General features: G+C 40.0%; 1 protein-coding gene across 6 annotated transcripts in view; it reads left to right on the top strand.

Moving 5' to 3' along the window:
• Window positions 1-25,328, top strand: part of srpk2 (SRSF protein kinase 2) — a 61,579-nt gene that overhangs the window by 10,405 nt on the left and 25,846 nt on the right. For 3 of the 6 annotated variants that reach the window (XR_008302348.1, XM_026918965.3, XM_026918966.3), the window contains exon 1: window positions 9,113-16,064. The exons of 2 other annotated variants lie outside the window; for them this stretch is intronic. Coding sequence is in view for 3 of the 4 variants with exons in the window: in XM_026918965.3 (XP_026774766.3) it covers window positions 15,979-16,064 (86 nt within the window). In the remaining variant the exon portion in view is untranslated. Of the gene's footprint in view, window positions 1-8,420; window positions 9,090-9,112; window positions 16,065-25,328 lie in introns of those variants that run through there. One more of the 6 variants, XM_053237110.1, reaches the window with a different exon arrangement.

The following is a 25,328-nucleotide window of genomic DNA, read 5'->3' on the forward strand; positions in this document are numbered from 1 at the left end:
TTTTATTTCTGAATCGAAAAACAGTGTGGATTTTTGTCTGTATAAAACTAAATAAATCAAAAATTGCTCCAAACAGTAGCATATATTGTAAACAAAATGTAACACAGGGTCACCAAAATAAAAAAAAATCAGTTTATACATTCTCCCAGTCTGACCTGGGGACTTTGAAAATGATCAACTGAAACATAATGAGCTCTACAGCAGAAATAGAGCTCCAAAGTCGACTAAAATGCCCGATTTCCACAGCCTTTGGTGTTGTTTGACAGCTACAGAAGAGTTTTTTTAACCGTTATAATGTGATTGTGTAACCGTATAACGTAATGCATGTTGGTCGTTGCAATATGGAGCGAACTGGCTATCGGACTTCACAAGTGCAGGCTCTCCATCAAAGAATGTGATCACGTGACTAGCATGCTCTCTATATATTTTAACTGTTTGGGTTGCGCACCTCTGGTGTTCAAACTGTGGAACATTACATGCATAATTAATAGAATTGTATACTGTTTAAATTTACAATTATATGTTCCCAAGTGATATTTTAGTAAATATATAGGTATATGTATATGTATATATATATATATATATATATATATATATATATATATATACACATACACACACACAGTATATAATAACCGTCATCTTTGTTGTATTACTATCTACTTTGCCCTTAAGCTCTGTTTTTTTGTGCTTTGCTGCTTGTGAACACCTGTTTGAGCTTGGCTTATTATTCATTCTTGTTTGATTAATGTGCTCAGTGCATCTGAACACAATGACATAATAGCCACAGGTTATGCCACTTTAACAAAGGAAAGAAAAACATTTACAACTATGTATACAGTGTCCTTTACAGTGTAACAAATTCACCAGTTAACCAGAATCAACTTCAACTGGAATCACATTAGATTATTTATAGTAATTGCAGAAAGCATCGTCACACACACATGCACATTGTTTAGGTCTGTAATGGTGTATGTTTACTAGAGAGTGAGAAGAATTTTGCTGAGTGCTCACTGCTGCCCTCTGTTGGAAATCACTGGAAAGGAAAATATTGAAGAATCACAAAGACAACATTCTTCTTGACTCTCTCTCTCTCTTTCTCTCTTTCTCTTATGTTCTGCTTGGAGAAGATCCTGAAACAACATTGGCCTGCAGGCTGTGTTCCACATTGTGTTGGTGAGAGCAGGCTGTGTGTGCTGTAGGCACAGTGAGCCGCGTGACCACCGCTGTCCTTTAATAGGCCCAGAAAGCACCACATACATGCATTTTCTTTTTTGTTCTTGATGGCGTATGAAAGTGGTTTGAATTTGCTAACTTGAAGAAGCAATGAAACATTAAATTGAAAGCATGTGCTTACATCAGGCCAGTGAGGTCCAACTCATTACGCAGCTGTTGTGAGAGAAAACCTCCAGAATGACTTTCAAGGAGTTTTGCACTAATTAGAACTCATTAGAGTTGATTTATAGGTCTGAGATGCAAAGCTGCCTCAAGGCATGAAGCTTTTACAGGGATTCATTTATCACTCTCATAATCTCACTCATATGTAAAGGATAAACTAAGTAAGCTACCCAGAATATGTGTGTAGCTCTTCCTCTATATCTGTGTGTATATTTATGTGTGCATGTGCTTTCCCCTGATTAGGTTAGTAGTAAGTAGATACAGTTGCAATCAGTTGTATTCAAACCCCCAAAGAAAGTAAGGATTTATAACTTTAAACTTTTCTGCAGAGCTAGATTTTGCATCAGATTAAGTCTTTCTCAGTTGAACGATACAGCAAATGAACAAAGAAAGTGAATGATGTAGTATTGTAGAGTAGCAAGATATTTTGTTAATACTGTCATGCTACACACAATTATCTAATCCCTGTATAATGACCTGCCTGACTGTGTGAGAAAGCCCAAAATTTCATCAAGAGGCCTTAGCCATCTCATCAGGACAATGAAGAAAACCCCCCATGTTACTGCAAAAAACTTACAGGATGACCTGATGAAGGCTGGGACAAATGTGTCAGTGGCAATCAAAGAAGATCACTTAACAACCAAGGACTTCATGGCCAGACTCCACGACGCACGACACTCTTGACCAAGAAGCACAATAAGGGTCAACTGGAATATGCCAGAAGTAATTTGGATAGGTCTGCAGAGTTCTGGGACACAGTTATGGAGTAAAGAAACAAAGCTGGAACTGTTTGGCCATACGGATCAGCGGTTTGTCTGGCGCAAGAAAGCCGAGACCAGGAGAATAGTATCCCCACGGTCAAGCATGGAGGTGGGTCAGTGATGATGTGGGGATGTTTTTCTGCTGTAGGAACTGGCAATCTTGACCGTGTGACAGGCATCATGGATTCACAGAAATACTAAGTCATTTTGAGGAGGAATGTTAAGCCTTCTGTGCTGAACTTGAACCTTGGTGATAATTGGAGTCTCCAGCAAGACAATGATCCCAAGCACACTTCTAAGTCAACCAAAGCGTGGATAAGGAATGAATCCTCCCTGGAATGTCCTGGAGTGGCCTTCTCAGTCTCCAGATTTAAATCCCATAGAAAATCTTTAGTGGGATTTAAAGAAAGCAGCTGCATCACGGAAGCCTTCAAACCTCAATGAGATGAAAGCTTTTGCACGAGAAGAATAGGCAAAGATTCCAAGAGAGAGGTGCAGAAGATTGTCAGCACTTACTGAAATTGCTCATTAGAGGTTATCAAGGCAAAAGGATGCTCCACCAAGTACTGAAGTTGGGGGTTGAATAATAGTGCACATGGACATTTGTCAAGAGAGCTAGATGTTTTTCATTTAAACTCAAAATTATGTCAACTTATGTTATCAAAATTGCTTGTATGTATCAATAAATATTCTTTATTTTTTTACTGACACATGTTGTATATTTTCATTCAATTCTATACACATCATCATAATACCTTTTAAAGTGTGTGTGTGAGGGAGTGGTTGAATATATCAGATTGCAACTGTAGATGCTCATGTTAAATATCTATTTCTCATGACATTTATAGGTTAACCAGCAAATGGTCAACAGCAGGCATATCAGCCCCGCCTCATACAAAATTCCTGAAGGCAACACTGTAAATTCCTGGTACCATGGACAGGTCATGACAAGCAGATGAGAGATTGTTAATGTTAACTTATGATTCCATCAGAGCTGAATGTTAAATATGAGATCTTTGTTTTGAGTTGTAGGTTTTGAGTCTTACAATAGTCTAAAATATATCTGAATTTATTTTGTGGTGTAAATGTTAATACTATACCTAGTGTGTCCAAAGGCAAAACGTCCTGAAGTAAAACATCACTCAACTGCCTCAAAGCTGTTAATTAAGCTAAGTACTACTGCCAAGCTACTGAACCTATCCAGAGATTAGAGAAACTTCTCCACAAGCCCTTTAAAGAAGATAGATACCTTCTTTCTCTGCTGTAATGCCTAACAGAGTAGCTGTTCTTGGTGTTCTCTTCGATTAACAATGCATCATATATAAACTCACCAAAACCTCTTATAAATCAAAGTAATCACCCAGTCTATGGTTTTGACCTGTTTGTCCATTTGATATATTACACAATTTATCACACAAGACATAAACTTTAGAATAGAAGCTAATAAGTCCTTTTTTTTATTTATTCTGGTTGGTGTATGCTGGTGTACTGATTATTACAAGTTAGCATATGTCAGAGATTTTGATATAAAGAGCTCAGGTGTTTATACTTCTGTGAAGATGCACATGAATGTATTTTTGTGTCAAGATGCAGAGAACAGATTTATGCATTTATGGCTATTAGTAACTTGCAGAGAAACCAGTGTGCACATTTTTTATACTCTCACATTTAAAGGTCTTGCTATGTAAATAAGAAAAAGTATTCATGCAACACAGCCCTGGGTTGCACATCATTGTCCAATCCCACTCAAGTTAAGAGTCAGATGCATGCTAGCTCAAAGAGGCTGATCCAGACTTGTTTTTGATGCTGCTGAGGCTACTGAACACGGCAGAAAAACCTCCCAAACACTGTTATAGCTGCCATGCTGTGCACTCTCAGTATCAGAATCAAAGATTTCTGCTGAGCTGCCAGCTTGTCCACACTAGTGCATTTTAAGAGTTGGTTCATTCTTATATAGTGTGATTTGACAGCATTATTACATGTATGGCCAAAAATGTGGAGACACCTATTGAACATCCCATTCCAATACCATGGGTATTAATACGGAGTTGGTCCCCCCTTTGCTGCCATAACACCCTCCATGGCTCTAAGGCTTTCCACTAGATTTGGAACGTGGCTGTGCTCATTCAGTAGCAAGAGCACGAGAGGTCGTGCACTGATGTGGGGCGAGGAGGCCTGGTGTGCAGCCGTAATTCCGGTGTTCAGTGCAATTGAAACCAGGATTTTGCGCAGGCCACTTGGGTTCTTCCACACCACCCTTGGCAAACCATGTGTTAATAGATCTCGTGTTGTACAGGGGCATTGTACTGCTGGGACAGGTTTGGGCCCATTAGTTCCAGGGAAAGGAAACCTTAATGCCTTGGGGTTTTAGGTAATAATTTGGCAGACTCCAGATTTTGGTTAGTAATAATTATGTAAGGAATAACATACGACAGAACGTGCCGTTATACAAAAATAATGCATACTGAGGGGGTTTGATGCCGCGCAACCCCCAACGACCCCTAACGGCACGGTCTGGAGTGTGTTATTCCACTGTGATTTGCCAACAGTAACAGTGTTTCATTTCTTAATGAAAGAAACGCTGTGCTTTTTAACAGTTTATAGTTAGATTTAATGTTGTGGAACGTCTAAGAGACAAGTTAGTTCCTGTTCTTACCTTATATAGCTGCAATAAACAGTCATTCCCTCACCAGTCTCTCTCTTTTCTCTTTTCTCTCTCTCTCTGTCCTGAAGACTGTGCTGATAAACTTCACAAAGCACCGTGACTGTTACAGTGCGCTTACAAACGAGACTCCTTCCATAAATGTTAAATAAATGTCTCCTAAGAAAAAACTTCACCACATCAACAATTATACATCTTACTTTGTTAAACATGTTTTAAAAATCTGATTATTATTAGTCTTTGTGATTATGTGAAGTATCCTTTGTGCAAGTGTATGTATGAGCTGTTACTATAGACACAAAAACATATTAGAATGCGTGCATTAATATAACCCTATAGTTCATGTCACAGCCGTAACTACATTCCAAGCCATGCTGTTATACAAAAATAAAGCACACATGCGGACTAATCAGAGCATTCAGCCGCACTGGGTATAATATATGTTATCACATTATGATCCCATGTCCTGTTTTACAACTTAAGGGTCTAAATTCAATATCGCTATCCTGAATGTTTTGGTATGAAGAGTATTTCATTAACTGTGGACAGAGAGGAAGTGCAGTGCCCATTCAGGCCAACAGAGAGCACACACACTCTGTTTCTGTAAGCTGGGCCTTAAATACTCAGAGGAGTCGGAGACTATAGTTTTAGGCTTTTGTCTAAACCTTTCAAAGTTTAGACCTATTCATTTCTAATACATGGCTGGATGTTGTCCTTTTCAGCTGCAAAGCAATTTGAAAAGGCAACTCTGGAGCAAGTTTGAGCCTGCTGATGATGCTTAACTGTGTGTGAGTCTGCAGAGGTGTAGAGCACTCGAGAATCGAGGTGTGATGTGGAGAAAGGCCTGGAGGCAGAGGCTGTAATTGCTTAAAGATTGATAGCGTTGATGCATCCAAGTGTGTGTGTGTGTGTGTGTGTGTGTGTGTGTGAGAGAGAGAGAGAGAGAGAGAAGGTATTGACTGCTGTAGGTGACTCAGCCCTGTTTAGATGCCAGGCAAAAGAAGCATCTGACTGCTGACCAGGTCAAAGATCTCACACACACACACACACACACACACACACATACACACACACACACACGTGCATGCATCTTTATGATGACCTTTCATTCATATCAACCTTACCTTAGTAACCTCACTAACCAATATTTCGACATTTGGCACTGTCCGGTGCAGTTGCTGAAAACAGCATGAAATTTTTGACAATAATATCACTCTTATTTATCACAATTATTGAATGTAAGGACAAAAATCATAATTTGACTTATAATTCTATTATTTTAAATAATCTCAAAACTTTGTTTTCTCTCACATTGTACATCAGTGTTCAAACGTGTAAGCCATCGGAAAAAATAAGGCTGCTTCTTGCTAAGTTTAAACAAAATTAGAATCTAATCTATCCATCATTCAATCCGTCCAGCTGTCCTATAAAAAGGTGATGGAGCAGCAATATTCACTGTGTTCCTGCACTGGCAGACATGTATTTATGACACCCACACACTGAAGCGCGCTCACACACTGGTGTCTCAGCGGTGGTTGCCTGAGAACCCCACACTTTCTGTGACGTAGCAGACCGAATACCGGAATAAACCAGCTCCATCACTATAGCAACTGTCTGAACTGTGATTAGCTAGAGAACAAGTTCACACGAAACAGAGAAGGAGAACACACAGTCACACACACACCCACGCTCTCACTGAGCACTTTTGCTGTAGGAAGAGAAGAAGAGGAGCGGAGAGAGAAAAGACCCAGATTGTCTCTCTTTCTCTCTCTCTCTCTCGCTCTCTCTCTCTCTCTTTCTGTCTCTCTCTCTCTCTTTGCTCATTTTGGTATTTTGGGAGTCAGTATTAAGGCTGCAGCTATCTTTACATGGCCTACTTCCACTACTGCTGATGGAGGGACAGAGATGATGAGAGGAGGTGAAATGGGGTGCAGACTGGACCTCTTCGTGCCTGGGACTCATGATGCACACACACACAACCGGGCTGTTAAATACCTTAAAACAATATTAAAATCTTATTTATTTATTTAAGGATGCGTTCAAATATAAGTTGCTTGTAATTTTATACAACCACAGGCAACTTTATTGTTTTAGATGTGTTTCATTTGCAGACAAAATGCCAAGGGCTTTATATTAACTATATATCCTCACTATAGGCTGCAGTGGAAGAGAAAATTTGTTTTATCAGTCACCACACAATGAACAGAAGTCTTACCTCTACTCATTCTTTATAGGGCAGCATTATTAGCATCAAGGTCATTACTCCTCTTCATTTCTACCAAGTATCATACACTTACTGTATTATCAGAGCTTAGGCTACCTCTTTAAAATGGCTTATCTTTATGGCTTCTATGCCAAAAATGATTTTAGAGGGGTAAAGAACATGCATGTAATGTCATATTCATGTGTTTTCAGGCTGACAAATCTTCCTTACAGTGTTATGTTTGTGTGAATGCCTTATGGTATTCACACTTACCTTCCTAGAATGTGGATATCTGAGTCTTTGTTTAGTTTTGTGTGTGTGTGTGTTTGGCAAAAATTAGACAGGCTATGGGTGCACATGGTGTCTTTGTCATCAGTACACATGGGTTCATTGCTCTCAGATGTTTATCAAGATTTACTGTTTTACATAAGCATGCTGTCAGACATACAGGAAGAGCTGAGGAAGCTACTGTGTGGGTGTGTGTGTGTGTGTGTGTGTGCTCTGACTTATATGGCATGGCTTGCATGTTATTTGTGGTTTGTAGGGTTTTCTGTTTCAGCACATTACACCAAACGGTGTGTTTTGGAAAATCTATTAGGCTCTTCCTAGGAGCTGAACAATTAATCATATTTTAATTGTTTCCCATAATTAATTAATCATAATCGACTGTGATTACTTAAAGTTAGCTCATTTCCTAACATTAGAAACTGGATTTGATGGACTTTAAAATTTGATGGTGCATTAAATCAAAAACTAACTGTCTGTCTGGTTGCATACTGTGGTGGAAGATTTATTTATTTTCAGCATTTAAAAAGTTTCAGTTAATGTGACTACTGTATGGATACATTTTTTTAAGAAATACAGAAAACATACAAAGTGGAAAAATTGCTGTGAATTGAAATAATAAAAGGTGTTTTTCTCCTGAATAATTGTGGTAAGTAACTGTCAGCTCAATATTAATTTTCAGTTATTGTGAAGCCCTTTCTCCACCTTTTAATGTAGCATGGAGATGTGGGCATATTAAATGTATAGAAGCCTCTCCGTGATGAACACCCTCCAGTGCTCTGCATCTGCTGAAAAGCATAGAGAGCTCCAGAGCACTGATGGAGAGAGAAAGCGAAGATAAAAGCAACAAACAGAGCAGCAGAGAAGACAGCTGTGAAATGGAGGGAGGTGGAGGAAGAGAGATGGGGCAGAGGGATGGGAGAGAAAATGAGAAAGAGGCGGAAAGCGTATATGTGCCGTGTTGCCCCGAGATACAGAATGTTGTAACAGGAGGAAGTGAGAGAGGGAGGGAGGGAGGGAGGGAGAGAAGGAGGGAGGGGGTGAGGCAAGCATGGGCCAAGCTATTTTATGGGGGAGAATGAGTGAGAAAGATGAACATGCTTTTCTCTCACTCTTTGCACAGCCTCCCCCTCCCTCTCAGGCAGTGGTTTAACCCGCTGCGTTCACAGCTCTGTTGTTGTGCAGAGAGCTGCAGAAGGGCCTGCTGAGCCAACCACTGCACTGAGAGACAGAAAGAGTGAGAGAGAGAGAGAGAAGGAGGAGGAAGAGGTAGCAGCAGGCAGACAGTGTGAGGAGCTCCGCTCTTCATTTCAGAGGTTAGTGGAGGACGACAGTGTCAACAGAAGGAAAGAAAATATCCCCTAAGCCTGAAAAAAAGTGAAAGGAGAGGCAGAGGAAAGGAAGGAAGCAAAGAAGGAGAAAAGAAGGGAGGGAGAGGGGTGAGGAGGGGCTCCTCACGCCGTCTGAGTCTGCTCAAACGCAGCAAGATTTCGTCTCCCCTCCATTCTGTTATTCGAGCTCTGTTTCATCGTTTGCCCTCCATCCTTTCTTTTGCCACGGTGGAAGAGAGGAGCAGGGGAGGACGAGGTAGCCCTCCTCTCTTGTCTCAGTGGAGCGGCACAGAAAGGAGATGAGAAGAGTGAGACACTGAGCAAGGAGAGGCAGATACACAGAGAGTGTTTTATTCGTTCCTGGTTGCCTCTGTCGTTCCTTTGGGAGCGAGCGGCTTGAAGCCTCTGCTCATGTCCGTCAACTCAGAAAAATCCTCGTCCCCAGAAAGGTAACGTGTCTCAGGACGCTGGAATGCCTATTCATTTTTTTTCATTTACCTGTCGGTGTGTCTCACTGTATGATCTCCATCTATCATTCTCTTCCTTCCTGTCTCTCACTCTGTGTGTGTACAGTCTGTCTATGCAGTCTGTTGTCTTTATTGTCTGGGTTTGCCTTAGTGTGTTGGTCTGATGGAGAATGGATGCATGCAGGGATGAACAACAGTGCGTTTCGTACTGTACACACACACACACACACACACACACACACACAGAAAATAGGGCGCTTTTGCACTGCATGTCCTACCCTATTGGCCTTGATGCTGACAAAGACAAAACATGAAGTAGTATCATACCCAGAACCGGAAAACATGATCTGAACATGCTTTAACATCACAACACGATCATAGCAAGGCAGTGGGATGTTCATCTCAACATCTCAAACACATCACAGGCGAAAGGCGCATCATGCTTTCTGTCTTAACAACAAAGCATACAGTTCTGATTCTCTATTTATCTAATGATATCAGATTGTCCGTCATAATGTATTGTTTTCTAAACCAGTGCAGCTAAATATAAATGTGCATTTTATCACATCGAGCCCAATGTAGGACATCTCAACCAGGACAAAACATTTGATGCATATTTGGAACACAGCCATGTTAGACAACAATTTACATCATTGCACAATATTAGCACAAAACACATCAGAGGAAAGACATCAATAAAGCATCATTTGTCAAACATTAAATATTCTATAACTCGAATGCAAAAAAATTCACGGCAATTCAAGCCAAGCAACAGATTAACAGCAAGTTCTGTTTAGTAAAATATGAGATCATATCAGGTAAAAATCAACATCAACACAACATTGAAATCAATATTTGCACTTGTCACTTATGTCTTATGTCTGCTCAACACAGAAACACATGCTGGACTCGATGATAAATTATGTTAATTTGTTATGCCATATTCAAATATAAGACAAAAATGTGGCCAGATACAAATGATCTTTGATGACCTTTTGAAATAACATGCAAATGTCAGCACTCACCTAATATCAATCTTCAGTTTTTCATTGTTTGTGCAGCTCTTGTTTTTTCTCTGGTGTTTCTTGCACTTTGTACGCGGTGTATACTGTATATTTAACTATGAAGGCCTGCATCTTGGTAATGCCGGTATATGATAGTTATACTTGATCACAGTGTGAAGAGAGGCCACCCCACTGCGCACAATACTGTAGCCCAGTATCTGTTCTATTTAAGTAGCCGTGACGTCGTCGATACCAAGTGAAGCCATCCATGCTTAGTGACTCAGAACTCAGTGCCAAGACACTGAACGCAACAGCGCAGCAGCAGGCAGAAGACTATTGTCCATACCCTTAGAGTGACAGATAGATAAAGGGATAGAAAGAGAGACAGATGGATGGATATATGGATGGATAAATAGACTCAAATCTTGCTAGTGCTGTGCCAAGAATATGGAGGGCACCTGCAGTACAGCAGCAGGCACGCAGATAGCACATTGCCGTTTACAAGAATAGGCATGTATAGAACAGTAGATATAGACAGATAAGTGCTCTGAAGGTAGAAGGATACTCTATATGAAAATCTTTATCCATGCTAGGACCCTTGAGCAAGTTTGCTCAGTGATGTAGCTTGTGTAATGGGTTGGGGAGACAGACGCTGCCGTGTTGTCACATCCTTGCAGGTGGTGTAAGGCTTGGTTTATATTTGACTCATGATGCATGTGGATGCAGTGGCAGCATTATGCACTTAACCATCTACGTACCTTATGTACAACTCAAGGATTAAAACATCTACTAGATCAAAACATTCCTGTCCAGCAGGTTTCCATATTGACCAGTCTGCCATCATCTATGACATTAAATTTAGAGGTATTTACTAGATTAGTATGTAAAACAGAATTTTTGGCAGGTTTGAAGGCCGCTTGAGAGGCTTTTAAAACTAAATTACTAACTGTAGTCGAGAAATTGGTTAGTGTTAATACTAAATACTGTTTAGAATATATACTGCCCCCACTATTTACATTGGTACTGCACTATGTGCTCATGTTGCATTAATTTTTTTGGATGTACACAATCGACACACCAATTTAACACAGGATAAGTGCTGTACCTATCTTGCATACACGTGCATAATACTTCAGTGTGGAATCCTGAACTGCCGAGTCATAGCTAGAAGATAATGCAACTTAAAATTTTTAGCATGCTTGCACAGGTGGACGATATGGAAAACATCATATCACGATACTTAACCTTTGCTGTACAATATATATCATAATTAAGTTTTCCTAACGAAATGACAGATAAGACAATAAGACCACAAAAACATATGAAAAACTATGATTTACATGATACTTTTAATTAATGCCTATGAAAATAAATGATTTATGACTGAAAACTAGACTCATTCATTCATTCATTTTCCTACCATTTACTTGGTGGGGGTCACAGCGATTTCTTTATCCCTTGCCACAGATTCCAGTTCATCTTGGTGGACATTCCCATGCCAACTGTGAGATCTCTCCAGCAGGTCCTGGGTCTGCCCTGGGGTCTCTGTCCAGTGGGATGTGCTTGATACAGCTCTAGCAGGAGCCGACCAGGGGGCATCCTTGTAAGGTGCCTGAACCACCTCAACTGGCTCCTCTCAGTTCTGAGAGGATCCAGATGGTGAAAGGGCTTGTGTATTTTGGTGAACCTTAGGGTTATGTCACCAGGAGCTTAATGCTCCCAGTAGGGCCACCCTTGGTGGTTGGATCTAAGGGTAGAAGTCAGATAAAGAGTGAACCTAAAGACCCCCTATAAAAGGTACAAGAAGACCCTGTCCAGATTAGGGTTACAGGGATCCAACCCTGGAGTCAGGCCTGGGGGTTGTGTGCACCTAGTGACCCGGACACCCAAGTAACCCGCTCGGGCGCAGCCCAAAATAGCACCGTGGAGCCATGTTGTGGGATTACCACCTGCAAGGTGAAGGGTGGGAGTAAGGTGCAATGTCTGCTGGGTGGCAGGCGTGTGATGTACATGTTAGATGGACTAGATCTGGCTTTGGGAGCACTAAAAAGGAAAGAAAAGTAAAACATTTGGTAGAAAAATATAAAAATGCACCGAATCAGTTACTTAACACTATGAGTTAGAAAAATGTATCTTACTAAATTTATCACAGTTACAAAAATTATATCATCATATCGTCCAGCCATATGACACAGACTCTCAGGTCATAGCAAGATTTTGCATGTGATAAAGTTGTAAATGAATGAAAATGTGGGTCATGTAATGTCTGCAGAAAGCATAGGCCACATCATGAATGTTTCAGTTTAGGGAGTGTGCAAACAAATGCTCTCATGCGTACAGGAGCAAGACGACATGGAGTAAAACTCCATTAAAAGACTTACTTTATATTAACAAAATACTTAGCTGTAAATTTTTGCATTGTAAAAAGCTCATCGTAGCAGTGGTATTGTTATGATGTCATTTCTCAAACATTTTCACTGGTTGTTGATTCAGATGGCAAGTTACAGCTTTAAAGGGTCTCTGTGTTTGAATTATGTATTTTTATATTTTGGGAAATAGAATAAGTTAGTTCCTAAAAAAAGTATTGCAGGCAGGTACAAACAGGAATAACTGTAGGATCATGTGACTGGTCTGATAGTTATAAGCTGAAGAGGTTTTGTTGTTCATTGCCACTATGTCCAGGTGAGTGGTGAAACATTGTATGAAACCCTTATAATGAACTGTAAAATATATTCCAGATTATACAGTAATCCCAGCTGTCTGGATTTACTAGTCTTGGACACACAGGAGCTAATACAGCTACCACAGTGTTTCATATTCAGGGTTAACACCCTATGGATTTGGAGAATAGAATCTGTGAAAACTTGAGCTCTGAGCCTGTCCCACCAACTGCCAGCAGGTGTGAATGCAACATGACATGTTAAGCATCTTACTCTATGCACTTCTATTGTGCCCATGGGAAGGGCATTTAACCCCCATGTGCTCTGTGGGTACAACACGGACTACAACTGACCCTGCTTTTGGTGACAGAGTAACATTCACACTGGTGGGAAGGCATCTAAACTGATATAAATCCAGAGGGGAAAAATATCTGTAAGCTCAGTAAGCACTGAGAGAATATGAATCAGTTAGAGCAGATTGTGTTCATGTCATTAATGCTTTTAATAGCCACTGTCATAGGGCTTTAGGATCCCAATGTTAGGCTATCTGAAAATTATGTTTATGGGATCTCTGGACAGATTGCAGGCTGAATGGCTTTGCATTAAAGAATAATTGTAATGCCTACCATGCCTGGATTGTCGGGGCAATTTTTATGGCTCCTACTACATACGGACAATATCAAGTGTCCTTGAATGTTCCAGTTTATGCACATTACCTGATTAGCTTGGACAGAGGGGTTGAGAAAATGAAACATGAATGTTAACTGGCTGTCCTGGAGGATTGGGATTTAAAGCTCTGAGCTAAAGACAGTTCTAGAGCATGACTATTATAGAATGTGAAGACTTTCACAGATCCATCCAGAATCCACTGCTATCCATTCAAGGTTCTGTTGAGGGTACTTACACACTGGTAAGACAGCACAGGTTTGCTGTAAGATACGTCTGTTGGGGCACAATTAGCTGCGTTCCAAAGGTGAAATGGAGTGTGTGTCTCAAGGATGGATGATAAATGTGGGAAATGTGAGAGGAGTGCGGTGTTTGTGGCCTGCGTTTGCACTCATGCTCGCATGTATCACAAGGCCACTTTAAGGGGGATTTTTTATGTGTGTTAGGCCTGATTAGGACATGCATTTTAGGTTAGGTGATGATTCGTTACAATACTTTGATTTTTATAGTTCTCAAATAGGAATAGAGAATGAGAGCTGGAAAAATAAAATATATTTAATTCAGAAACAAGGCACAAAGGAGTGACAAAAAGACAATAGAAAAAGAGGGTACTCTTCTAGAAGAAGAGTATATATTTCTATATATAAAAGGGCAGAAAGATCTACAATGTGGTTTTATGCATTTATAGATGGATAGAAAGACCATGAAGGAAAGAGGAAAGAAAAGAAAGCAGGATAGCTGTTTAGAGCTAAAGAGCCCTTACACACAAATAGAAATTCATTATATTAGGGTACCTTTGTTGTCCCTGTTGTCTCTAGGACATAAGCACTGAGATACTCAAAAAGACAAGGGTCAGTCACCGTTCATGACAGTTCAATGGTCCATGGCTCTATTTCACTTACAGTCTGTAGCTCTCTCAACCAAACACTGATCCCACACGCTTTTTTACGCTCTATAAAGCTAACCAGCCTTCCATTAGTCCTCAGAGACCCCTCTCTCCCCACTCATTTGCTTCTTTTTTCTCTGGTTCTTCTGATACTTTTGTTCTCTCGACACACTGCTTTCTACATAATCTCTATATAGTTTTCTGTTGCTCTTCTTTTTTCCCCTTCTATCCATCTCTGCCTCAGCAGAAGACACATCCTGCATTGTGTATCTCTGTATCACTGGGTAAATATACAGAGTTGTAATACTTTTACCTTCCCCGATGAGTGCAGTTAACAAACATGAACATGCCAAGTGTGATGCTGATAACAGGTACACCTGGCCATTCCTTGAGGATAATGCCTAATTAAAAGTTTGTTTCTAAATCTTTTTTGTACATTGAAGGCTTACGCTAAATATTCTGGGTACCAGTGTGTGCCAAAAGGATCGCAATCATATCTCATAATCCTGTACTGCAGCACTGGGAGGTTTGCTTATTTAGGTCAGAACAGTAGTTCAGCTGCAGCATCAGTGCAGATATGCTGCCTGGATGATGGCTGGAACATTACACTTGGCCATCTGAGGAACCTTCATCAGCCATATGATAACCCTTCGAGCTAGCTGACACCAGCTGAGGAGGCTTTACCTGTCGGGTATGCAGGGTGTGTGTGAGGTGTGTGCGTCATTGACTGAGCTCAGGTGCACTGAATTTGAGCAGAGCAGGGGTGGGGAACAGATGGGTGGAGATCTCCTAACCTCTGTCAACAGCCGAACTCAGCAGTAGCAGTATCTGTTACTAAACCTATTCATACAGAAAATGCCACCATTGATTTTTGGTGTAGATTCGGCAGTGTCTGTCGGTAACATTTGTTAAGTTAAGTACACTTAACAAGTACCGTGTTTCGCTACAACATTCTACATTTTCTGTTGTTCCATATCTGCAGTCAGATGAGCTCTGCACTTGAAAAGGGGAACCTTAGAAGAGATCGGAGCCTGCAGGAAACAGCGGGTCACTTGGGCTTAGAGGAATGTTGGAGTGGAATGGGAAAGATACTCCAAGATAGGCAGGCTATAATGAGCAACCCGGAGAGAGCCTTCTGGAGATCTCATTCCAAATTAAGTATTTGTAGGAAATATTTATTCACTAAGGGACTGAGTGGTCATGTGTCCGCAGTTACAATAAACAGTGAATCATATAATGGTTTAAATGCTTCGTGTTTGTTTGTTATTGCTTTGTGGATTTAACACCCTTGATCCAGACAGCAAAGCAGATAATAAATCTCTTGCTTCTGAAAGTGTAACAGACAATAATTTGTGTATATTTATGTGTGTGTCAATGTGTTTGTTTACATGCATGCAGTCGGAGAAATTGAAGGTCCTTGTGGTGGTGTCTGAGCGACTGTATGGTTGTGTGTGCCTTGTATGAGTTTGTGTGTGTGCGCATCTATAGAGACATTGACGGTAAGAATGGAGAGTTGTCAGCTAGGTGTGAGGTGGTCATGTGAGTGATGGATTCTTGGCCCCACCCACACCCTCTACAGCACCCTGACAGACACTGGGGAAAAGTGAGAACAAAAATGAAAAACAGGACATAACTGTCCTGTCTTGTGTGTTAGTATGGAGCGCAGTGTCTCTCACTCCAACAAGACTCTGGACTTAGCACTGAGTGCACTCCGGCTGCGCCACCGAGCCTTCAAACACAGGTAGAATGTGTGTGTGTGTGTGTGTGTGTGTGTGTGTGTGTGGATGGGTGTGTGACTGTGGTCTGGTGGACCTCCAGATTTTAGACTCTAAAGCAGAAACCATCTAACTGTTGTCAACTTAAATGACTGAATTGACAAGCTGATTTGTTTGGACTCCACAGAGGAAGAGGTTATTGATTATTGATCAGGTACAGCTCATATGCAAGATGTTAGGACATCTGGAGGTGATGTCCATGCACTAACAATAAGCTATGAATGGAGGACAATTGGCTCAAATCATTAATTCTGTAAAAAACATGGGGAAAACATGGCAGTGAAGTCAACGGTACCGTTCTCACTCTGCTGAAGGGATACTTCTCCTATGGTGCATTGTTTCACGCTATGATAAGCTAGTCTAAAAATATCAAGGTTTCACGCTATTACTATTAATATTAATTGACTAATTTAAGAAAAATCACACATGCTGGTGCTGAAAATACTAAGGAAATATTTATTATGAAATATTTGGACAAAAGTCACTTTGCACATGCTATTATATAGCATAACAAAAACCAAAAGGAAACAATAAGACTAAATCCTCTAGTTGATTATCTTTCTGTGGGATTCCCAGACATATGTTTGTTAAGTAGTGTAGCAGGAAAACATCTGTAGTAATTATGATCGATTTGCCCAAGATAAGTGAGTGGGTTAGTAGGTCACATGACCATAACATATCCGTAGCCTGTACATGTACTCAGAATGCAGTAACTTGCCTAAAACCTCTCAAACTGTTACTTCTCTGACATGTCCTTTTAAACATCACCTATAAACTCTCTGAACACTTTATTAGGAACACCTGTACACCTACTCATTCATTTACATTATCTTTACATTTATGGCATTTGGTAGACACTCTTATCCAGAGCAACTTACATTTATCTCATTTATACAACTGAGCAGTTGAGGGTTAAGGGCCTTGCTCAAGGGGCCAGCAACAGCAGCTTGTCAGCGATGGGGTTTGAACTCGTGACCTTCCAATCAGTAGTCCAAGCTGTTAACCACTGAGCAACCACTGCCCCCGTTCATACAATTCTCTAATCAGCCAATCGTGTGGCAGCAGTGCCGTTCATAAAATCACGCAGATACGGGCCAACTGCTTCAGGTAATATTCACATCAACCATCAGAATGCGGAAAAAATGTGATCTGAGTGATTTTGACCGTGGCCTGATTGTTGGTGCCAGGCGGGCTGGTTCGTGTATTTCTATAACTGCTGATCTCCTGAGATGTTCACACACAAGAGTCTCCAATCCAATAGAACACCTTTGGGATGTGGTAGAACAGGAGCTTCGCAGCATGAAAGTGCACTTGAAAAGTCTGCAGGAATTGTGTGATGCAGTCATGTAAACATGGACCAGAATCTCATTTATAAATGGTAAAGTACAGTGTAATCTTTCCAGATTTTTATAGACACGTGGAGTCTGTGTGACAGATTTGGACTAAAATCCCAGAGAAACTCCGGTAATAATTAGTTTACCCAACCTCCCCATGTAAAACTGGGCCTGAAAAGGACTTTTGAAAGGTGTTTTCATAAAATCTCTTACATCATTATTTATCATGTTGTTTTCATTAAGATGAATGTGAGAGTGGCTGTGAGGAAAAGCAGAAACAAACCCAGAAGGAAATGCATCTTAATTGGTATTTTGAAAAATTAACAGTGAGGTAACGTCTGATCGTGACAGTGAAACCATGACACTGTAACAATCCTGTTGTAGAAGCATCATGTACGAAGTAGAAAAATTTAATAGTATGACTATATTGGGATCCTGATGCAGCTTGGATATACAGTATGTATATGATAATTAGGCAGTTTTATCCTTATAGGAGTGAACAGGGTTTTACTGTAGAGGATAAACACTCTGATACACTGATTATGCTTTGCTTAACCTGCTGTGATAAGAAAGCTATTTCCTTCTGTTATCTCTTCACACACAATATTTAGCTCTTTTGTGAATGCAAATATGTGTGTTTGAACCCTTCCTGTACAGGTCATGTGTTGTGGGGGTTGGGTGAGTGTCCCAGTAGCACTTTGTGTGTGTGTGTGTGTGTGTGTGTGTGCGTGTGTTTGTCTGTATGTAGAATAAGAGGGTGCCTGTTAAGATTGCTGGCGTAACCGGACACAGACTGGCAAGCCTTTTCCTGATGCAAATTTTATTCAGCACTGAGCACTAGGGCTGCACAGCAAGAAGAAATCACTATATTATGAGATGTGTTTTTGATTGTGTTTCGTCACACTTGATAAAACAGGGATAAAGATTGACCTGTGTTATTTTCTCTAAGCTATTTACGTTTGTTAGGCTATGATAAATCGAAACGGCTATGGACACATTCATCAGCTGTGGTTGTTCAGGATGATCTCAGCATACAAGAAAACATTCAGTGATTTATCTGAGTCTTATTGATTACTTCTGCTGCTGAGTGTGTGTGGTGGATGTGAGTGTATCACAGGTTAGGAGCAAGTAGAGCAATGAAGGGCATTGTAGTGTGCAGTTATATCTATGTCATGTCTAGAGGGGAAGGATGGAAGCTGTAAATTCAGTCCAGTTTTGTGACTGGATCTGTCCTTGTGTTCTGTAGCTGCTGCCATCCAGTGTTGCCAGTTACTCTAAACCTACACGCCAGGTTTATTACCAATGGTGGAACGATACGCAAGATTCAGAATACAATTTGATAAGATATGGTGGTGTCTTGATATGATACATTTTTCAGTACACCTAAATATGTGCTTTAGATTTTCATCTGATTAAAACAGGGATCTTCAATTTGATCCACAAAGGGCTGGTGTGGTTGCAGCCAAATAGGAGGCACAATTCATAGTTGATTGGAGCCCAAGATGAACTGATTAAACAAGAAGAAACAGGTGTGAATCCTGCCTGGTTGGAATGAAAGCCTGCAGCCATGCCGGTCCTTTATGGACAAAATTGAAGACCCCTGGATTAAAACATTTGACATTATAAGAGTACAGTAATTGAAATTTAATCCATTCAGAGACTTAGCATATAACGAAACAAAAGCTGGGCAGTAGAATGTAACAAAATTAAACATGGCTAATTAAACGTTAGCTCTCTGGCCAAGTGCTAGATGGGTTTTTGAATCCTGTATTCTCTGAGTAGTGTCTCATATGTGTAGCTGTGAACTTCCCAGTCGCCACAATGATTTCTTTTGAGTGAATCAGCCAGGAAGGCTGCCTGAATGCAGCTGCTTTTTGCTGAGAATAAGCATTACTGTTTTCACAAACTAATACATTCGTACGCTAGCCACTTGCTAAACAGCATTCTTAGGAAAAGCATGTTTTTTTAAACCCCTGTAGCCTCTCCTGATTCAATATAGTAGCATAGAAAGTTACTGGATTTGACTGTGTTTAAAAGTTTATTACACCTCATGCAATATAAGTGGTATTTTATGACGAATAGTCTCTTTGACACACTTTGAGTTACGCATACATAAGATGGCGAGTGTTTAGCGTGTGTAAATTCAATCAAATCAAGTGTGCATGGTGCAGTACCAATATGAATAGTGGGGGCAGTATTGAGAGATGTTGCAGTGTCTTCAACAGGCTGAAAAAAATAGGGCTGCGTTGCATGTTGTGTACTTATGTACTATGGACTACTTGAATTCAGTGCTGCGACACATTTCTGTTTTGTATACATTCATCAGTACAGTGAGACAGCAACTTGTCCATCAGGTTTCTCTAACTATTATTCCTATATTTATTTACATTAGTAGTGGCGTATGTGTGATGAAGCATACAGTTTGAAGCCTTTTCTCCAGCTTCCTAGAAGGAGCCTTGCAAGTATTCTTACATATCTGCTGAATGTCACTGACGTTCATCTATAGGAGCTCTTGCAGACACTGACTGTAAAATACGGCCATTATAAATGTAGTAAAAGAACCGCAAATGCAGGAGACTTCTAAGAAGGATGCAGAGGATTCTCGGACAGTTTTTGAGTATTAAAACTAACCCACTTCCATATCACAGTTTGTGTTTGAATCTAAAAAAACCCTCTTATCTAGCCTTCGCACCTACTAAAAAGTCTGTTTTACATACTAATCTTCTGGATTTTTTTCATTAGTAAATACTTTTGGATGAAAGAGCATACGTTTCTATTTGATATTCGGCTCACAACAGCAATCATGATGATGGCAGAAATGTTTTAAAGAGAAATTAACAGATGTAGAACCCAGACAGACAGTATGAGAATGTTTTGATTCTCACGTACCTTGAAGATGTTGCTTTCAATCTTCCAGATGTGCATAAGGTATGCAGGTGAAGATATGAACAATGTGGTCGATGTGAAAAACGTCCTCTGTTTAGAATGTAACTAGTAATCAAAGATGAAAATATACAAACTATCCAGACAGAACGATGCCGAAGATAATACATTTAAAAAAAATACTGGCGTGGTTTAAATGTGTGTCTGAATTGGCTATTGATTTGTATGCATGGACTTATGTTTGTGTGTCTGTGTGTGTATATGTGTGACAGTGAGACAACAAGGTGGTGACATCAGGGAGCAGACTGAAATATCCCCAAGATTGCACTTTGGCACACGCCGACACACACAGACGCACATTCCCACATTTGTAGAGGGAGAGGGTGAGTCAGCGGGCACGCTGCAAAAGAAAGCCTGGACGTGGGGAGAGATAGAGAGAGTGGCAGAATGAATCAGAGGAAAAAGAGGAAAGAAGTGGAGGAGAGATGACAACTGTGTCCAAAGTATGATTACCTAAGAAGAGTTTGTATAGCCAAGGACAGCAGGCTTTCAGCGAGCTCCAGAACATTCTCGAATACTAAGAATTCAGACAGAAGGTGATTCATAGGTGTGACTGACTCATTAGTATAAGCACTAAATCAACATAAGGGCCAGGGTCTGAAATTAATACCTGCCACATACCATATACAGATAAATCATTGATCATGGCAGTGGAAATCGAGATATATTTTACCTTTCAGTTAACACAATACAGTTTGGTTGTGTAACCTTAAGTCAGTCCCACTGGCCTCAAGCACTGGACCTTTGCGTGGCTTGAGCTAACATAACATTTTGGAAAAGAGACGACATGTCATAGATATAAGGGATAACTAATAAGAATAGATGTTTCCCTGAGCAAAAGTGACACATCTTAGACCCGTATGTTAAATCATTTGCCAGTGTATATGATGTACTGTTTTTGTTTTTAATCCTGACATTTTGCATATGAATTTCAGTTCCTGATAAACGTACTTTTTGGCTATGATCCTACCAGTCTTATGGCTGTAACAGACTCTAGGTGTCAGAAGGATAGTTAGTAGTTCAGGAGAGCAGTGGATCATCTCTAGCTATATTGTGATAATGTAGATATATAGTCTGATGTATTCCAGTCTTGCTCCTGGATTTTCACCACAGTGCTCTCTCCGATTGGCTTACCTGCCCTTTCCTTCTGCAGGGCTTGATAATTAGCTGATGTATACATGCTATGTGTTAGAGCAGGTAAAATAATCAAATGGGAAACAAGCCACAGCACAATATTTATTAAAAACAAATAAATGGGTTATGCGTTGCCATTTTTTCTTTACTGGCTTATTTATTCACACTTTATTTGTAAGACACTTCCTACACACAGTATTGTTATGCTTTTACACTTACAGAATAACTGATTGAGTTGTAGCTACTAGAGGCCCGTGCCATTCTTCAGTAACAGCAGCTTCTCCTCATGGTCACTTTGCTAGTGCAAACATGAAGCGATTTATGAGCATAACTGATACCATCCCATGAAAGTTTACACGTGCTGCTGTGATATCCAGTCAAATCAGCTCGGGTACTTCCTCTCAATCTTAACTGTGGTGGAGCTCGCTGACCAAATGTTAGAAATAACCCAATTTAATGTCAATGTCACAGGAAAAAAGTTAAGCCCCATGCCTGGGTGCCTTGTATTTAATCTGCTTCACAACAGCAAAGAACAACTTCACACTTTAAAACATTAGATTATTTATGTAGGGTGGAGTTGTTGGAACCTTCAGTGGTGTTTTTGAGAACATCCTTTAAGAGCATGACTAAATGTTAAGTATCAGGGGAAGGTCAATTGAGAAGTGAGAAAGTGAAAATACATACTTGGGAGATACGATCTGACTTTGTGTGAAGTGTAAATTCGAAATCTAAAGTTATCCCAACAGCATTGATATAGCTGACTAGCATGTAATTAAACTGATTATTTTATTAGGGTAATATTATTTTTTATTATGTTTGTAGGGAGTTTACTCTTCACTTACATGCACAGCATGGATAAATATGTGTTTTTTTTTGGGTGCCTCAGTGTGAATGAAAGACTGTATGAAAGATTTGTTGGTTGTTCTTATTTTGTATAGAAAAAATGATTTGGTCTGTAGTATTTATTTGGTTTTTGGGAGAAGTAGCTTATTTATGTTGGAAAGGGGTACATAAACTGCTGCACTGTTGGATATTGGCATTATCCTGTAAATCGTCACCTGCCATTTCACTGGATTATGGTTTAGGAGTAGTGAGAAAATTTAATTTCTACCTTTTTAAAGGCTAATTCTTCTTATCTACATCATTCTATTCAGCTTTCATTTGGCTTTAAAGGTGGGTCAGGGATTTTCAGGTCAGTACTTTTCAACGTCTGGCGCCCAAGACATTGTAAATGGAAGAAGAAGAACAAATAATGTGGATCCCCAACATCCAACCAATCAGTGTGTGTTCATGTGTGTTAGGGACAAGGTATTGAAGGGAATACTAAAGGGAAGGGCTTTATATGTATGATCTTTGAGTCTCAGAACACCTGGCTTCAGCTACCTTCTGTGTGGATTTGTAGGCCAGAACTCTAGTTTCACTATAGAGCCTGATACATTGTGTCGAAAAACATGGCCCAGAACTGCTCACTTAACAGCCTCAAACACAGTGAGAATAACTCAGTTTCTCATCACTAAAGACTGTATTCAGAACTGGCAAGTCCTTCTTAAGTCCAAAGTTACATCGATATTTACATTGGAAAAATGTTTGTATTTAGAAATGTGTTACGCACATGCTCAAGTCAACAGCCAGATTTGTCTTGAGTAGAAGTAGGCGAGATGCAATTGCAATTTTTTTTCTTTGCTGTCAAATGTTATACAATGTAGCCTAAAATCCACAGACAATTTAAAAATGAAATATTAAAAAACACTATGATATATAAATAATAAGATGGCAGGCACTGAAGTAAACATTTAATAGGAGTCGAGTATATTGCCAGTATATTGCTGCATGAATAGTCCTAGTTTTAATGATCGATGATTGTTAATCCCTGCAAATTTGGTTTAATTTAACAATATGGCTTCCAGCCTTATAAAATAGCATGTGATCCAGCACATCCTATTATTTTAAATGTGCACCAATGGTCAGTTGTGTGCAAAACCTAATGAAGCCACAAGAAACTAATCATAACATGTGATCAGGATGTATTTTATTATGCTTTTAAGTCAGTATTTTGATTTTTCAAATTAATAAAATACTGCCAATGTTTTGGCTTGTTCAGTGCACTTTCCTGTAAAGAGAACATGCCCACGGTTTGAAGGATAAGCTAAACAGGCTTACAGCTCTTACAGCATCTTACAGCTCACATTAAGAAGAAATGCCATAAAAAATTCAGCCCTCAAGATAAGCAGTGTCTCAGAGTAGGATGCTTCTCTACTGATCTCCTCTGTGTGAAAGAAAAACACTGTGGACTTATTGTGAACAATATGTATTTAATTTTGGACTGTGGATATTTAGCCAGCTAAATACCTGCTGTCATCTCTGTCTGGTGTTAATGTGTACCGCAGCAGTGAGAAACACAGAGAAGAATGCTGCAGTAGTAAATCCTCTATCCCCCAGCTACCACGCATCAAAGATGCTGTGTCGCTCTCATTTCTAAAGAATTTCATCAAGTCTAACTTTGTTTCTTGTCAAAGTCATAAAATACTTTTCAAAATATAACAAACAGTTAGAGAACGAGCGATCATAATAACCCCTCTGTGCAATGTGGGAGACGTTCCCATCTCACGCACCTGTAATTTAGGCTCATGCTGTTATTCTGCGTTCATCACCAAAATGTGCTGTGAATTATGGGAACCGTGTCTTCATTTACACAGCAGGATGAAGTGCTTAAAGCTGATTTTGCATGAAGCCTTGTTTGCATCATTGGACTCAAAAGGGAGCTTTAAATTTTCTGTGATCTCCTACAAACTTCCCATGTTTTTACTGAACTGTGTAAGTAAAGGTGTTTGTAGTGATTATTGTGGACATTATTTGTGTAATACAAGAGGCAGCATATCAGCCATGAAGTTTGATAAAACAAATGCTCACAGACACACACACACACACACACACCCTTCAATTGTGCCCAGTTTCTGTCCTGGTTTGGCAGGAGCTGTTCCTATTTTAAAAAGATGTGTCTCTCTCTCTTTCTCTTTCTTTCTCTTTCTCTCCACCCCCCTCCACCATACACCACGGACTGTTGAGAATATATACATACATATATATATATATATCAAAATGACTTTTGCGAAAATCATTGCATGCAAACTTTTGACAGAAAGACTTCTTTCATCTCATTCACTGACACAGTGTCCAATTTATACACTCCACTGCTACTCTTTGTCTCCTTCTCCTCTTCTTCCTCATTCTCTCCTTCACTTTTTTCCACTGATTCCACTTCAGCAGTAGTGATCATTATTCCAATCCCAGATACTATGCGCTTTTGCATGTAAAGACTAAACACACAGCACGAGTAAGTGTACGCAGCCTGCCCAAGCAGGGCAGGGCTCTTAGAATGTGACGCTGAGCTTCTGAATGTCTGTGAAGGGTGTGAATGGACAAGGTGTGTGTGTGTGTGTGTGTGTGATTACAAGCACATAGTGATGATACTAAATGGGTATAATAAAAATGTCATCTTGTATGGACCTGCCTATGGACACACACACACACACACACACACACACACACACAGACAGACAGAACACAGACTTTTCTTGACATGTTAGCTTCACGCTTCACCTTGTGCCATCCTGAGGCATGTGTCTAGCGTCATTGCATGCAAGCGCTTAGCTCTACACAGTCCCTGTTCCTGTAGCTTGGCTGGAAGATTGTTTCGCAGTGATTTAAGCTCTATTGAGATGCGACATTATCGTTATTTTTTTATTTTGAATATCCTTTTGTAATTTGAATATCCTGTTACTTTTTTCTCTGAGTCCACTGTTTTACTGTGAGCTCTTC

This window comes from Pangasianodon hypophthalmus, chromosome 9 (assembly GCF_027358585.1).
Source record: "Pangasianodon hypophthalmus isolate fPanHyp1 chromosome 9, fPanHyp1.pri, whole genome shotgun sequence".
Lineage (NCBI taxonomy): Eukaryota > Metazoa > Chordata > Actinopteri > Siluriformes > Pangasiidae > Pangasianodon > Pangasianodon hypophthalmus.